Raw genomic sequence first — 18,157 nt, 5'->3', positions numbered from 1 at the left:
TGAACATTGCTCAACATCATGAAAATTAAACCTTATTTTCAATAAGCAATCCTGAAAAATATTTAGGGGTGCTTAACTTTTTTCCAGGTGTATATTACTTATGAATAAACGAATCTAAGATTCTTAATTTCATGTTATCGAATGATAACATTTAATTTGGTTTTTTTTTACTGTTTAGAATTAATTTCATTTGTTTATTATCGTAACCTAATTCTTTAATAAACAAATGACTATCATATCCACTCATACTATGAACAAACAGTGGGATGAATGAAGGATTTCTATTATGAGCCGGTCATTTATATTTTCCAGTTAAATTAACATGGTCGTGAACATTTTTTTCAACACCTATTGGCTGATCACAGATATGACAAATATCATTATTTGTAAATTTTTTCTTCAGTAAAATCACCCATTTTCTTATTATTATCATATTTTCTATTTATTTAACTTCGCCTTTAAGAACTTCCATGAATTTAGTTTGTGCGTTTGATCCTCTATAAACTATTGGATCTTTATAATGTCCATGAATATACTTGATGTAATAACAAAAGCATTCATGTTTTGGATAAGTGTTTGTATAGTTCCAAGAGAAAGTTGGATAACAGATCTCTCTTGGAATTATACATTAAGCATTCAAAATCAGCATATATCACAAAAGGAACTCTTAGTGAATTATTCATATTTTTAAATTTGATAACTGAATCTTTAAAAGACATTATAATCTTCACAACTTCCTTTGTCTTACGTCTTCTACATGTTCATTCAATCTATCTTCTGAATATAAATACTTCAGACATCTATCACCGATAGACAATAATGTGCATTACTTTTATTTTTTAAATATAAAAAGTTAACATACTGCTTTCGTTTATTTTCAGTTATACTTAATGGATGAATATTACATTCTTCATCGTAACTGTAGACATTTACTGATATATTCATCTTCTTTTCAAATTTTGGAATATCGTTTATAGTAACAGGGCATTTGAGTGCTTCTTTAATATCTTTCAGTTATTCTTGTTTATTATAATCACTAACTCGTTCTGGATTGTGTTATTTTTTTATCTACTGGATGCAAATATGCTGATATACAATCAATCTCTTTCTATCAAGGAGATTTTTCTTACGTTTTTCCAAATGTGTTTTAACGACCTTCGATCCACACATTCACATTCTACTTTTTCATATCTTTCTTTTTTAGTGCAGGATAATGATTACTAACACATCTTGTAAACCTAGACCTAAGACCATCTTTTGTTTCATTATTTTTATTAGATTCGTTGTAAGGTTTTTCAACTTTACAGACTATAGACATTTACGTTTCTCCATTTATTTTTAGAAACTTTTTTATTAACATATATGAATTTTATAACTTATCAATAAATGGATGAGTTTGAAACAGTTGAAGTAAAGGAAGAGATAACACCAGAATTATGTAAGTATGTGAAAGGTGGACAGTTGGTGATAATGATATTATTATAATAGACTAATTGAGAAATATCTATAACTGTAAAAATATAATTTGTGTTATTATTGTAAGATTGATATTGTATCATATAACTAAATATGTTTGCCATTGATCATCACTTTGTTACAAAAACTCTTATTTTAAATTTATATCTAATTGGTTTGTGTTTTGTATATTCATCTTGCTGATGTAAACATTCTATTATTTCTTTTTGAGGTAATAGAGTTTTCTTTCTTATGCTTGTATACCACTGAAACCTCTTTTTGGATCATAATATATTTCTTTCAAATTTTTTTCATTGAGACTTTTTTTACACAATAACCTATATATACATATATTCCTTTAGTAATAGGTTTTCCATTTTTGAGACATGAATATTGGTTGTTTCAGTTTTTGTTTTACACTTTAAACAGTCCATAACAGATGAAATACCAAGACCGAATGTTTTCTTAGCTAATAATTGGTTTTGTAATTACTCTAGAAATTATTTTATGTAAAATTGGATCTTGAATGGCGTTCATGTCTTCTATCAATTTTTGATCAGGTATATGTCTATCAGCTGTAGCTTTTGATTTACTATAAGCAATAGCATGTTTCTTAAATGGTTTACCATTCTATTAATTCCTGAATTACCTCAAGCTAGACGTTTTAGAAGCTTGGTAAAGGGCCCATAGTACTGAAGTCTGGGTAAATGCATTTCAGGGGTATTAAATTTATCTTACATCCAGTTAACCGGATCACCTTCTCTCATTTATATCCATTTAACTTTGCTTGTTTAATGTAATTCTCTCTTGGAAGGTTTTTTAGTGTTTGTATGAAATCTTTTTTCTTTAAGTTAATTTCTTCTTCAGTAATATTTTTACCTTTAAATAAACTTAGCATCTCTTTGCAAAAGTTATAAGACTATTTATGTTCTTTCTTGACAGATATGTTTATATACTTATCAATTACTCCAATGATGCCGTCTCCTAAATTTCATGCTGCTAAAGAAACAATAGCAAACTCTGCTAAGCCGGAAGCGCTGATTAAAACTTATCATAACTATATTAATATTAGGATAGAATTTATAACCTCTCCGATATACAATTTATTTTCTAAATACTTCTCCATTTATTTATAATGGTTTAAAATTCCTTCTATATCTCATTTTAGGAAATTTAAGATATAATGATAAAGAATCGCATTCTTATATAATAGTTTGTTTATATATTTGTTTAAATTCATTAACACTCTTAGGTCCATCAGTTTCTGTAATGATAAGTTTATTTCTCTATCCTGAAATTTAAAAAGAATGAAATTATTACAGTTTATTCTGATGTATGGCCAGGTGGTTAGGGCGCTCGACTCGCAATGTGTGCGTCGCGGGTTCGAATCCCCGTCACACCAAACATGCTCGCCCTTTCAGCCGTGGGGGCGTTATAATGTGACGGTCAATCCCACTATTCGTTGGTAAAAGAGTAGCCCAAAAGTTGGCGGTGGGTGGTGATGGCTAGCTGCCTTCCCTCTAGTCTTACACCGCTAAATTTGCGACGGCTAGCGCAGATAGCCCTCGTGTAGCTTTGCGCGAAATTCAAAACGAAAGAAACATAAACTAAAAATAGTAAACAAAAACACAAGCTGTTTCACTTCAAATAAATAAGAACAAATTACGTATTAATCGAGTGTTTTAAACAAAAACACAAGCTGTTTCACTTCAAATATATAAGAACAAATTACGTATTAATCGAATGTTTTAAACAAAAACACAACGACTACTAGTGGAGTAGCTGGTGGGTGCAAAAAATATAATGGTTGGAGGATCTGGTTGTAAAACGATCGGGGAAAGGAGTAATTCACAATTAATGTTAATTAATGAAGATATAGAAAAAAAGTGAAAACGTTTTAGGGGTGTTATCCTATTGATCTATTACCTAAGAGATAACATAATTTGAAATTGGAATTATTAATTTAGATAAAAGTACAGGATCTGCTACTCATTGGTTTTGTTATTACAATGATCCAAAATATTCGATAAAGAGATAAATTAACACTGTAACTTGTGTACGTTTTTTGGTTTAGTTTGGTTAGGGCTAAACTTTTCCGTACTTAATACTATCAACAAAAAAACTTATAATGACGTTAGACCTTTATAGAAACTTTGATAAGCTTTAAATATGTTGTCGAACAAAGTGTGTATGCATGCGCATTGAGATAGTAAGGTGCGCGCGCATTTTTCAGGATAGACAAAAACTGAGTATTGTTATACTTAGTCGTTGGCTGTCCTTCGATAGTCGAAGATGACGTAGACCATCAACGCTTGAATTGTTGACTCTGCTTCCAGCGCTTGTATGATCCGACGAACTGTAGGCAAGGTGTTTCTCTGAGTGCAACGATCCTGTGAGACCTTCACCCACTTTTTTGCGCAACCTTCGAATCGTCCTTGATGGATTTGCACCATTTAGCATGATATTTGGCTAGGGACTCCCAGTTCGTAGTAGGTATATCAGCTGTGATCAGGTGATACTTTATTACATCTTCGTAACGCAGCGTTGGTCTACCTCTCCTCCGCTGACCAGTGGAATGTTCTCCATAAAATAGAGTCTTCTGAAATCTATGTTCTGGCACACGCACCACATGACCAGTCCAGCACAGTTGTCTTTTAAGAAGCATAGCTTCTGCGCTGGGCATATAGGCACGTTTCAAGACCTCCTCGTTAGTGATTCGGTCTTCCCAATCCTCATTCCAAGCCTTCGCTGGTGCTCAAAGTGTAGGAACAGTAGTTGTAGATGAAACCTCAGGTTGGTATTATTATAATAGATACATACACGTAGAGTGCTCGAAGTGGGCCGATATGGGACGGTATGGGATACATGCACTTATCTAAATTCTTGTTTCTCTTACTGCCATATTATAAGGATTCGTTCCCGGATGTTCTTAGTCAATATTCAAAAGGTTCATCTTTGTTGAGAAACCACCTGTCTTGAAGTAAATTTCTAAAAAGAAATTGAATGTTGTCTTTCAGCGCTCACTCTGAGGGTCAATTGTTCGCTCAACTCTTCCACCCCTCATCCCACCTCGCTGCGCTATTTTTCATACCCCCACATTAAGTGTATTACGTTTTGTGAAATGTCATGCAGGCAAACTATACAAAACTTAGTCTGTGCAGATTCTTTGCAGCCTTCATTAGGGATACTAAATAACATATAAGTTTCTTTCTTCCTTAAAGTAATGCCTATTTATACTGTAATTTGTTAAATCAAGAGACAATTTGTCTTTCTGTGCAGTAATTCACACAACTTATCCCTTGTCAAAGGCTAGCACACTTGAACAAAATAGCATAAAACAAACAAACAAAAACGCTAAAATTTCTAAAGAACAGCGATTACAGCGTTCTTTCTACACACTTGCACACAAATTCAGACGTGACCAATCGGACAACGTTTTTGAATGTGCTTCTCCCTTATTAGGGACCATATAAGTAACAAAGTCTCAGACCCAAAAAGCAGCTTAGTGCATAAAAGCTTAGAAAAATGTATTTACAAAAGCTGATTGGATCCTGGACTCGATCGGTAATTCTAGGGCTAAGTATAACGATGATAATACATAATCGGCCAAACATTTTCAACTAAATAGTAATAAATAAATAAATGTGGGGTACTTCTCAAACTTTTAACAGCGTATGAACGTACTTACAGACACAATAAAACTAAATTTTCTACGTTGGTTTTTCGAATAACGTAGCAAGTTAACATCAACACTACAGTTAATGTCACTAATTACATCTGCGGTCCCCTATGTATTCTAAAAAGAAATTGAGTGGTTTGTACCAAGTGTTTTAATCTTTTCTTTACATATGGTGTTCTAACATGCAAAAACATAAAACGGCTCAGTATGTATGATATGTAAACCCTATATAAGTAAATGATAAAAAAATCGGTAATTTCAGGAATAAATTAAGATATATTAATACATTTAACCAGCGCTGTTTAGTATATGTCAACAATGTTTGATTACACAAGCTTATAATTAAGCCTTTAGGAATGTACTGAAATCATTAACTTACTTCCCCTAATTCTTCCGAAGACACTAAATAGAAGCAGAACCATATGACATATAATTTTATATTCTAACCCTTGTTTTCAACGAACATTTATTGTGACCTTCTATGTTGTGCTTAATGTTTTTGTTAATTTATCACAACAAAAACATATGAAGAAATGTTTACGCTTGAAAATGGGGGTCAGTTTTAACACTTGAACTTAACAGATTTTAAAATACAGTTCAAATTCGAAGTTGAGCCAGCTTCGAAAATATTCAGAAACACAATATATGAGTTTGTTGGAAAGAATATACACAAGGCTTGACATAAGATATTATTAGATTAGGTAGATGATACAAAACAATGCACGCAAGTATCTTCCAGAATTTAGATAAAAACTTTTTGAAGTAATCCCTTAACATACAGAAAAAAGGTGAAATTTTAAACCAGAGAAAGAATGGTGTAAGATTTTGGCGGTAGTGTAAAGCAAGACTTCTTAACTTTTCGCAGTGATCAGTTTAGGTCTGGGTCCTCATTTCAAGTATAACCAATTTAGTAAAACTGATCAGGATTTGCCCTTCAGAAAAACTGATTCTGAAATAGTTTGTATTCTAAATTATAGTGTTTATTAGTTATTTGAATTAAATAAAGGCTTTATGAAAAATAGTGTTTTTGATAAGGATAGGTACTTCCATGACCAATGGGAAAAACCACCATCCGCCAATTGGTCCCTTGGTACCACTTAAGTCGTTTTTATGCACATCCATAATTGATGGTTATTTACACTATGAATTACTTGTCCTCTGATACAAATTGAGTCATTCTTTATGCACTTCCACGCCTGATGGTTACTCTCGTCACAGACCAACTAGTCTTCTGATACCAGTTAAGTCGTTCTTTACGTTTTACATAACCAGTTTTTAACTTTCAAATTACTAACTCGTTTACATACTGTTAATTACCAGTGGGGTCTATTTATTGCATCATATATAGAATAATTTCATAATTTTGCCTTAACAACACTCAGTCTAAATAACTGGACAAACTGGGGGAAATCATTAATTTTGTATGTAGAATATGTAAGGAATTTCAGCAGTAATTAGTTTAATTGTTTACACTTTTGTGGCTCATGTTGCTATTAGGGATACTATAACCAATAAAGTCACCGACTCACAAACAATTTGGTGCATAAATAGTCTAGAAAAATCTACAATTTTAGGTTATGAGACTTCATAATATAAAAATTGTGTATTTTTCAAAAATCTGAATTATCTAACATAATTATTCGAGCTAACAAGATGATTCTTACTTATTAAGTAATGCGTTATCTTAGAAATGACATGTTTCCCAGTGGTTCAAAGTGTATTTGATTTAAGTTGATTTTATAGTTAATAATTTTTAAACACAAACTAATATATCAACGAAAACATACTATATATACATATATATCAAAGCCAGTTCTGCAACATTAATTAACATGGCATGATACGTTCAGCGCAAATTAGAAGGTAAGAAGTAGATATTGATAAGATTAACGTATATTTACATAACACAGAAAAAAAAGATAACTTAATAATCTTTAGGGCGAACACACTTTTACAAGTCTTTTATCGGGTATTTTTCTGTACTTGCACTGAAAATTTTAGACTAGTAATGAGCACTATGATAGTAGAATGAAATGGATATTTGATATCAGGAAAAGAAATTATAAGATCACTAAAGTATTCTATTATCCATTTCTCTAGTAAAAAGAGTCTTACCTGTACGTGTTAGTGTCTCCGCAATATTCGAAAGTACTTCTCGATGACGTCATATGATAGGCTCCACTTCTACTTCCCCTGATGCGAACTTTAGTGGGAGAAGAAAGGTTAACCTTTGTTGGGGAAGAAGTAGGAAAATTTGGGAAGCTGGCAAACTGGGGATTACGAAATTCTGATTTAGACTCTTTGTTAGGATTGGAAGGTCCAGTCTCGGGGTGGCAAGTTGTGGAGAAGTTGCTGCTACTGGCTGACTTGGTAAATCCGTGAGTAAAAGTTGACTCAGAACGAGGGTCACCCGTGGTAGACCCAGTCGTAAACTGTGGGAAACACTGTTGTGAAGAAGTGCCATTCACATAACGTGAGTTAGTCATTCCGTTACTTTCATTTGTAGTTCTAAAACCATCGCAAACTGACTTACCCGCACTAAAGCTTCCAGCTTGACCGAATGCCTCCTTTTTTTCGTTAGCTGTTGTTAGTCTCTCTTTCTCTGTGCGCACTGTAGTGCCGTCAAAACATACACTTGTTGGTCTCTGGGGAAAGTTGCTAAACACAGAAGTCATATTGTTTTCTTGCAACAATTGCGCAAAGCTCTCTTGGTTTTCGCGCACAAACTCAGCGAAGAGATCACTATTACCTACAGAAAACTTCTTTCGAGCGTCTTCGAAAAACTGTTTCATGTTTTCTGATGCATTTCCGGAAGGCACTCCACTCCGCCATTTGTGATTACCTTCACGGACACAAGAAAACCATTCTTGAGTTTCTTTCATCAATTTCGCGAGTCTTTCTTGACGTTCTTTATCGAATTGAGGGTCCTTAAAACACCCTTCTGATGATTTTCTGAAGTCACCGTTCATTGTCGCCGATCCATTAGTGTCTTGGTGAGAATCAGTATGAGCAAAGCCTATTAGTTTAACTTTTTCTGACTTGGGCGACGGTGGAATTTCGTGTCGTGGACTGCTCCGGCCATTAACCGTTATCAGAACTGGTGGTGTTAAACAACGTTTCTGCCGGTTTTCGGGCTTCTCACCAGCAGTGAAACTTACTAAGCGTACTTGTATCTCGTCCTTCGTAGGAGTCAGAGCATCCATGTTTGTCCCACCGGCATCCCTTTGGGATACGGCGGTGGGCTCTGGAGACATGTGAAGAAAATTGTCTGAAAATATATAACATATCTTGATGTCATTAAATCCCCTATATAACACCTTTTTTTTGTTTTTTAAACAGTGTGATATTTAGTCTGATCGTCAAGTAATTCTAAAGAAAAACAAAGTATTATACTTTCATAAACTTTATTCATTATTATTTTTATTTTATGACTGTATGATAAACACACGAAAACTTAATGAAATATTATAATAATTAAAGCTTTTCCTTAAGCTTGCTTAAACTAATAAGGGTGGGTACCTTGCATAATATTTATTTTTATAACTTTAAAAGTTGTAAGAAAATTTGTTTCACATTTGAGTGAATATAATTCCCAATAAATATATTATGCGGTTTTACATATTTCAATAATTTCTTTTATTCAGAAATAGTTTGAAATTACAGAAAAATTAATTGACGATTTTTAAAAATAGCCACTAAGGTAGTAGCAAAGGGAAAAGTGAAATGGCCACTAAACTCATAAAAGTAACAAAAATACACAAAATGAGAAGTGCATATTCGTGCGAACGGGACCTGAATCTTAAATCATCGAATTCACAACCCGGCACGCTAACCAGTGGGATTGCCCGATCCTTATGGTGTTCACAGTTCGGGGAGGAAAAGCAAGGAATACAAATTGAAATAGCTGTCATACTCATAGAAAGTAGAAAAAGAATGAGTGATTTTAGATCCCTCAGGGGCATACCTAAGAACCTCTGAAAGTGTCTCGTTGATCAGAGGTCGGGAAGTTAGAACATTTTTCGTATTGACAGACAGACAGACTGAAGCCATTTCACAGTATTGATAAGAGTTCTTCAAAAATTTTCTGTCTATATTAAAATAATGTCCTACAGTGAGTTCGGTGTATATATGATATAGCATAAAAACAATATTTGTATTTCGGAGATTTTCAAGCTATTAAATTATATGTAAAGAATTTTGTTCTTTTAAATGATGGTTGAAAGATGAAGTCTATTTATTTATAATTTTATCTACTTGTGGATATGTTTGTCCGCACAATTGTATTCTGTCTCGATACAGCCAACATATAAAACTTAGAAGCTTGATTTAAGACTCGAATTATCTACCCTTCATGACTTCAAAACAATATCCACCAGAAGCTGAAAAAGTTTTAAAACCACTATAATATTTATGGAATGTTTTTGTTTTCTGTTTTAAATGCGTAATATATTAAAAGTATAAATGTACAGGAATACACACACTTCGTCAAACAAACACGCTAGATATATATAAAACTAAATAAACACTAAGTAGAGGGTACACAACTTATGAAACAATGCACTCTATATAAGCTTGTTTGTTTGTTTGTAGTTACGCACAAAGCTGCACAATGGGCTATCTGTGCTCTGCCCGCCACGGGTATCGAAGCCCGGTTTCTAGCGTTGTAAGTCCGCAGACATACCGCTGTGCCACTGGGGGGGGGGGATCTATATAAACAAGGACGTAAGAAAAGTATACTTAATTAGCTATACTCGACACCACGTTGCTTTTTAATTTTGATTTATGTCGGTAGCTTGCTCTACTCATAAGTTAATATGAATTAACAGCTCCCTCTATAACCTCAAAAACCATTTTATAAACTTAGTGTAAGATGTATAATAGTATTTCCTTTTGATGACCAGATGTCTATGAACTCGATACAGCTGTCGTGGGGTTGCTTTGCCTGCTCAAACACATATATACTCCCACTGCCAATGCCCTATAGAGTGACGTCACGAGTGTTTTCTCAATTTTATTCTTTTTTCTCTAATACTTTAGAGATCGAAGAGAAAAGAACACGATAAAAACCTTATTGCTAACCTTGTAAATTTTCCTGCAGAATATGCGCACCATATATTCTTCCTAAACAAATCACAAAACTAAAAATGTTTTGCGAATTATCAATTAAATCTTAACATTTGGAAATAGGAACATGATAATAATGAACTTGTAAGAAGTATATATGCTAGAAAAGCAACTAATAACTAGGCCTCGTGAATGGTTTATGGTAACTACTAACTAGATATGAGCATACGAATAAGTGGAGCAACAATTAACTATCACAACCCAAAAATTTACTAATTATAACAATAAAAAACACCAGACCTCAGCTATTTACTAAGTAATATAACAATATATAATATAGTTATATGATAACTATTATTTTAATATTTAGCTATGTAAAGGCAAAACCATTATTATAAAATAAAGTCAATTTCCCAGTCTATTTCTCTAATCAGGCGACTGACGATCTCTCATGTGGTCTGAATTGCAAGTGACTAGCTATTCAGTCTGCATTCGTAAATGGACATTTGGTAGACGTGGTTTTACATCTTTGCATCATAATATTTTTCTTCAATATTGAGTATAGCCACAATATTTGCAAGAAACCGATGTCGTATGCTTAAAACCGGCATTGACAAGGTCCTGAGGTATTCTCGGTAACTCTTTTGAAATAGCTGTACCTTTAGTATCTGGAGTCACTTGACGAAATGCGACTCATCTTGTAAGAGCATCCCACACGTGTATGTTTTTATAGGCTAAGACATTGATAATCCTCTTCTTCGAAGAAAGTATCGACCGGTTTAACACGGTTGGTGCAGACATTATTATCCATTAAGTTGAAGTCAAAACCAATTGCGTCAATATATGACAGTACGAATGGTCTTAGGATGTGGTTCCTATAAAGGTGTACCTTTAATGGCACCATTCTATAGAAAGTAAAGACCAATACGTTTTTCAATGTCCATTTCTGCCCAAACTGTGTACAGCCGCCACCATGCCATTATACATCACGTTTTAAGATGAAGTTAGATCTAATTCCTGATTCGCACCAAATATTTAAGTATACATTTGTTATTTGTCTATAACGTGATAAGTGATTCACGTTACTTTAAATGTTTTTGATCAATTGGACATATCCTTGAGGCTATTGCAAGCGAGCTATTTGGTCTTTGCTGTGAACGGTTTCTAACAATGTTTACTCTCATACTGGACTCACTTGTACATGATAACATTTACTTCAGTCTTCTAGCAGGTACCTACGATTACACTTAGCTAGAATCGACAGAAAATGTTTGGCTGTGTACGATGGTCTATCTTACCCTAATGTCCAAGAAAATATTTCGTTGGTTTAGAAGCGGCTCTACATTCTGCTACCGACACTTTGAAACACTTGAAACCAATTCACAACATCATATTTTGATTGGCTGGATTTCATTTGTTTCATGGATATTCACAAAAATTAAACATCTGTATATTTTATCTCAGGTCCACCTACGGTTCATAAATAATTTAGAGCACTCTAAACTCTCTCATACACTTCAAAGGGACAAAACTCTGTAAGACCACTATACACAGCATTGGTTGAATGACCAATGATTTGCATTTCATATAACAAGATAATTAATCATATGTCCAAGTTACAAACAACAACAACAAAAAACAACAATCTCAAGGATAGTGGCGATTTGATAACAATGTCATAGTTATATCTATTTAATAACAATGTCATAGTTATATCGATCATTCTTTCATGGATTTTCCAATGTGGTGACTATATTTAATATTTTTTGTGTCGTTAGTTTGTTGTGAAGCACATAGCTACATAATGGGCTATCTGTGCTCTGTTCACCGCGAGTATCGAAACCAGATTTTAGCATTATAAGCCCACTGATTTGTCGCTGAGTCATCGGTGGTCTATATTCGGTAGAACAGTAATTGGAAATGATCCTAGGTCCTCTCTAGTATTACATTGATTGATAGTCAAATTCTGTTGACTACGGTAACTATAATTAGATCGCGTAGTATACCTTTAACAGCAAGCAATAAATATGTCCAGTTGTTTATTTACAATACTAATAAATAATTATATTATGGTTATTTATTTACGAAAGCGACAGCATTATATTTTAATAATCTATAAAGTAGTATCTTAATCTAATTCAGGTAATGTGTTTTAGAATAACAATTATAAATTAAATCTTGGTAATTTATTTAAATTTACGGTAATTAATAATATTATTGTGGTTTAATTTGAATGGCACATTATGTGACTGGCACAGCGGTATGTCTGCGGACTTACAACGCTAGAAACCGGGTTTCAATACCCGTGATAGGCAGAGCACAGATAGCTCATTGTGTAGCTTTGTGCTTAACAGACAAACAAACATTATTCGAAATATGGGCTAAACGGCCAAAGAAAAAGACTTAAAATTCAAATGAATCATATGTCCAAGTTACAAACAACAACAACAACAAAAAACAAGCTGAGGGATAGTGGCGATATAATAACAATGTCTTTACCTTGCATAGTTATATCGATTATCCTTCATTGATTTTGCAATGCGGTGACTATATAATTGAAAACTACTGACGAGAAAGAAGACAACAAGTCAACAGCACTAGTTACTCTTAACCGAACAACGGGATAGACAATCACGGTTATAATATCCCAACAACAAGAAAGTGTGGCATATGTATAACCAGCGGCATACCGCAGCTCAAATCTTGGAGCTTCGATACGCAGCCAGACACGCTAACCACCATTGGCCACAACCGGCGTCTGTGATTTGATTACAGTAGTAACTAAATTTAGGTGCTGGTCATCTTTATAGCAGAATAGTATCTAGAAATGAGATTGTTTATAGTAGCAAATAATAAATCAATACTGGCTAATTATTTAAAAGAATAAAACCTAATTATTATACAAAGCAAAACAGTAGCTAATGCTTTGCGTATTTAAAAAAATATACTTAAAAGATTTATCATTAAAAACAACAACAACAACTCGCAACTGATGTCACGGAGAGTCATTGCCAAGAGAGAAAATAAAATTACAATCTTTCTAAGAAAGTTTCTTTCTATAGACTAACCTTGGCCTAAATCATTGGCAACTTTCTTAGAACTTCATATATATATGCTTATCTTACATATTGAAATATTAATGTTTCTGTCCCGATTGTATCCATCCTACAATGTCGAGTCTCGCTAAGCCTAGTATACACTCTGTGAATCTTCCAAGTTATTTTCTTGAATAATCTGTCTTTTTTTCTCATGAAGCTGTCTTATAATGCAGTTATTTTTCATGCACAGTAATAACTTCGCACATTTAAACTTCTTTTACAGGAGAACACGAATATGAATTACACCACCTTTTATGTGTTATTGTTACACATCTCTTCTTAAATGTTAAATGTAGATGTCTCCATGAAATACCGGAGAACTGGTTCGTTGTTAAAGATGATATGCGAAAGTTATTGGTGTACACCCTGATACCGTTGACGATTTCAAGCCTTCGACTAGTATTAATGCGTGGGTGGAAGGCGGTTTTGAACTGAGTGTTTTTGAACTCGTTCAAGATAATGACCTTCTAAAACCCACATGTCCTTTTTTTTGTATTATTGACCAGAGTTACAAAACCTCACAATCTGTAGTATACAATAAGCTCTTCCTTACTTAGTCATTTAGTGAAAACTGTAATATGACAATGACATATTTCAAATACAAGCAATACAAGTTTAAAAGTAAAGCAGTAATTACCTGTGTGTGTAGAACTTACAATGATCTAAATTTCAGAGAAAAGTAAACTGTATATTTCTTATTTTTCTGTTTTACACCTTATTCAGTTTTAACCCTCTAATACACGCATTATGAACATGCGGCGGTAAAAAAATGTTTTCTTTGAATTTCTTACTTAAAAAGATTTATATTGCACAAAAAAATATGCTTTTGTGAAATATATTTTGGTAAGTTATAAATGAATTCCTTACCTAAAAGCAATATTGTTCAATCAAAGAACCACGAAAAATAATTCCGTGATACATGGAAGTAAAATCATTCAACTACAGAATTGAAGTATTTATACGTGTATTAAGCAACAAAGACATATTTATTACCTAGACATTACAATGTGCGATAGAAGGTTAAACAGCTTGTTCATATAATGCTTTTTTCTGTGATTTCAAACATTGTCAACCATCTTACTATAAAGATGATTCATTATGTGTGTGTTAACATCCATCACCCAGAGTTGGCTGGCTCGACTACCGTAATTTTTTGTGTGGTAACTGGAAAGTGTCCGGCTATCTTTTTTAGGATTTTTACCTGAAAAGATGGATAAAAACGCCTTGAAACAGAGAACATTTCCACTTTTTTATAGACGTTTGGCGTTGAATTTAAAGACATAAGTAGTTAATCAGTTAAATGAGTCAATTATTACCTTCTACAAAGTAGGGGATGCAATTAACATCTAATTAAAATTCGGTGAAGAGGAATCCACTTTGAGACTAATAATGGCTGGAGACGGCTTGAATGGGTAATGAGAAAAACTTTAATATAAGTTTAACATAACAGCAAATGTACAACGTTTCGACAAGGTTTTGTCATCATCAGTTTTATACTTTTCATATTTTGATATTAACGGTTATCAACGTTTTGATAAACACAGAAGACTTGGAACACACTTTTGATGGTTATAACTATATTTAGAGATAATTAAGACTTATAGCAAGCTATAGGTGGACTGACTGTAGTGGTAGATGACTATAACTGACTTAATAGATAAATTATTATTGTCACACACTCTTGTTTGTTACACACACATAAATGATGACATATAGAAAATGTAGAACTCCAAATACTAAGACATCTTAATCGGCATACATAAATTGTGGTGTGCTTCTGTTTACAAAGGCAGTATGAAAAGAAAATTCTGATGTGCTGTAAGAGGCTACAGCTGTCTTAATGGACAAATAATGTTGCACGTACTGACTACAACTGTTTTAACGAGCAAATAATAATTCCAATAAGCTGCACGTAGTTGAAACTGTCTTGATAGACATGTAATTCTACCACAATGAAATCCTTAGAACTAATTTGGTGAAGAAACAAATCATTAGCACGCTTTACACTCTTATAACAATCTTGATGAGAAAATCAATATTATAGCATTCTACTGATGGTTACAAAAACCTAGATTGATAAATAGGAGTTATAGTATGCTGCACGTGCTTGTACAAGTACCACTGTAAAATTAGGTGGCCACAAAATAAGCGAAAAGATTCTGTTTAGTGAACAAGAGCATTACTTTACACCTTACAAGTACCACTGTAAAATTAGGTGACCACAAAATAAGCGAAAAGATTCTGTTTAGTACGTTAACAAGAGCATTACTTTACACCTTACAAGTACCACTGTAAAATTAGGTGGCCACAAAATAAGCGAAAAGATTCTGTTTAGTACGTTGACATGGTTACAAGAGCATTACTTTACACCTTATAGCATGATTCGGCTCTTTTAACTAAATAACGAGATTACTATCATTTTTATAACGTTCTCACAATTCCAACTGCGAAGCGTGTTTCATATCATCACGTCTTGAACCCTGGACCCTTCGATCCACAAGCTAAAATATTAACCATTAGGCCAAGGACAAATGTTCAGTCTTATAAGTGTCTTCTGCCTACATTGTGGCAAGTGAGAATAAGTCATTATATTAAAATGTACGAATAACATAAACTCAAGACACATAATTCGACAAATTCCTTTCCAGGTAAACATCAAATTATGCTTTTGGATCCTCTTTTCTTTCTTCCACTTTGTTTCTCATTATCATGTTTATTAACTCACCTGTTACCTTGTAAATCTACATGTCGAATTATAAAAATACACGATAATTTACAAACGTGGCTGTAACATAAATCAACTTTAAAACCACGATATTTTAATTGACGAACAGCTTCTTTCTAAACTTACTGAAAACTAACGAAATTATATTTCAAACATTTACTATACTACTACTACTACTATACGCGCATTTGATTTTTTATGCAAATAAAATAAGCGTATGAATGCTCTGTCAAACCACATGTTATTTTCTGTGGTAAGGACCTTGAGGTGCTAACATGGTGCATGTGTAATAAAAGGTAGGAAATATTAAATGGCTCGGAGAACATTGGCTCACAGTTCAATGACCGAATCCAAGAGCTTAGGCGAATTATAAAATTACCAATCAACCTACACAAACTTTTAATTACATATAATTTTGATTCCTCTTTAATATGCGACTTTTTTGTTGTTTTTTTATGTACTAAAAATTGTTGATGCCCTTTAATGGTTATTTTGTTTATTATAATGTTTTGTAAGCCTAACCTTCGCGGTTTTTAATAAGTTTTGTGGTATTTAAAACGAAAAGTTGAGTGGCCTTTAGTTAATACCGTAGGAATATTTGGTATTTAATGAAACAAAAGTTTTCAATCTATCTTAAAAGGCCCTCCTTTAAAGGCCTTCAACTTGGTCATGAATAAAGTTGTAATCCATAAAAATTAGAAAAAATAATGCTTTTCATATTCATAGTCCCCCAGTGGGACAGCGGTTAGTCTTCGGATTTACAACGCTAAAATCAGGGGTTCGATTCTCCCCGGTGGACACAGCAGATAGCCCGATGTGACTTTGCTATAAGAAAGTACACACATATTCCTAAACCTCCACTTGAAAATATCGCATATTTTAACTTATGACAAACTTTAAACACAATTCAAGTCCCCAGTAATCGTTACCATTGTCGTTTCTAAATCCTGTGAAAAATATGATTTGTTGTCACTGAAGTAATTTAGCAGCAATTGGCAAAGAATGTATGAAACCAATCTGAATGATACTTTTAACACACGTGTGGTAACGTTATAGGTCAGCTGACCCATTACGACCTAGGCAGCCAACAGCACCCACCGCCTCAAGGGCTTTGTCCGGCTTCTTGACTGCCACATTGACAACGCGCCCACAGCTGAAAATTCGCAAAATGTTCAGCAGCATCAGTTCTCAAGTACTGAGTTTTGCAATACATAACCTGCCACTAATTACTAGGCTATGACCAACCAAATATCTTAAAGAATCTGAAGTTCTGTTGACGAGAATATATTCAAACAATAGACTTTTAAAAGAAACAATAAGGAATAAAAAAATTATAACCAGTTCTCTTGCCACAAACTCCCCGATTTACTAGTTAACAATTAAAATGCTTAATTTAATGGAATAATAAAAATTTCTTATTGAGTATCTATTACTAGACAACTAAACATGATTTTGCTACAAAAACAGTTCATTATAATAACATTGTAAGTAAACAAAAATTAAAAGACTAATTAAAGGTATGAATTACATTTGAGAGGATGTATCAGAACAACACTTATTAATTCAATACTATACTGTAACTGGAGGAGTTTGAACTGAACAAGGAATTACACTGGTAAAGGAAAATGTAAATGTCTTTGAGTAGCTTTTAATAATTCTACAAAATAAATTCACAACAAACAATATATTTTGTTTTTCTTATCCTGAATGTTTATGGGAATTCAGTTCATTACGTACTTTTACTAATTGGAACGACTTTTGTATTGTTTGTTTGTTTTGAATTTAGCGCAAAGCTACACGAGGGCTTTCTGCGCTAGCCATCCCTAATTTAACAGAAGGGAAGGCAGCTAGTCATCACCACCCACCGCTACTCTTTTAGCAGCGAATAGTGGGACTAACCGTCACATTTTAACGCACCACGACTGACAGGGCGAGCATGTTTGGTGTGATGGGGATTCGAACCCGCGACCCGCAGATTGGGAGTCGAGCGCCCTAAGCACCTGGCCAGTATGAAGGAAACCACAGGAATCCGATGGGAAGGCACCATGGAAAGCATATAGAGCACAAGTTGAGCTCCTGGCAGAAATGAAAGGATGAACAGAGGAGCAGAAGGCAGTGTACCTGGCAATGAGCTTG

At 33.6% G+C, this 18,157-nt stretch overlaps 1 protein-coding gene across 2 annotated transcripts in view; it reads right to left on the bottom strand.

Annotated features, from left to right (window-relative positions):
• The window catches only part of LOC106460097 (FYVE, RhoGEF and PH domain-containing protein 4-like), a 132,139-nt gene that overhangs the window by 65,109 nt on the left and 48,873 nt on the right, over window positions 1–18,157 (bottom strand). For both annotated transcript variants that reach the window (XM_013919779.2, XM_013919778.2), the window contains exon 2: window positions 7,250–8,402. In XM_013919779.2, the coding sequence (XP_013775233.1) occupies window positions 7,250–8,388 (1,139 nt within the window). In that variant the 5' untranslated portion in view covers window positions 8,389–8,402. The remainder of the gene's footprint in view (window positions 1–7,249; window positions 8,403–18,157) is intronic.

The sequence above is a fragment of the Limulus polyphemus genome, unplaced genomic scaffold (assembly GCF_000517525.1).
Source record: "Limulus polyphemus unplaced genomic scaffold, Limulus_polyphemus-2.1.2 Scaffold707, whole genome shotgun sequence".
Lineage (NCBI taxonomy): Eukaryota > Metazoa > Arthropoda > Merostomata > Xiphosura > Limulidae > Limulus > Limulus polyphemus.
This window is presented reverse-complemented; position numbering and strand designations above follow the sequence as displayed.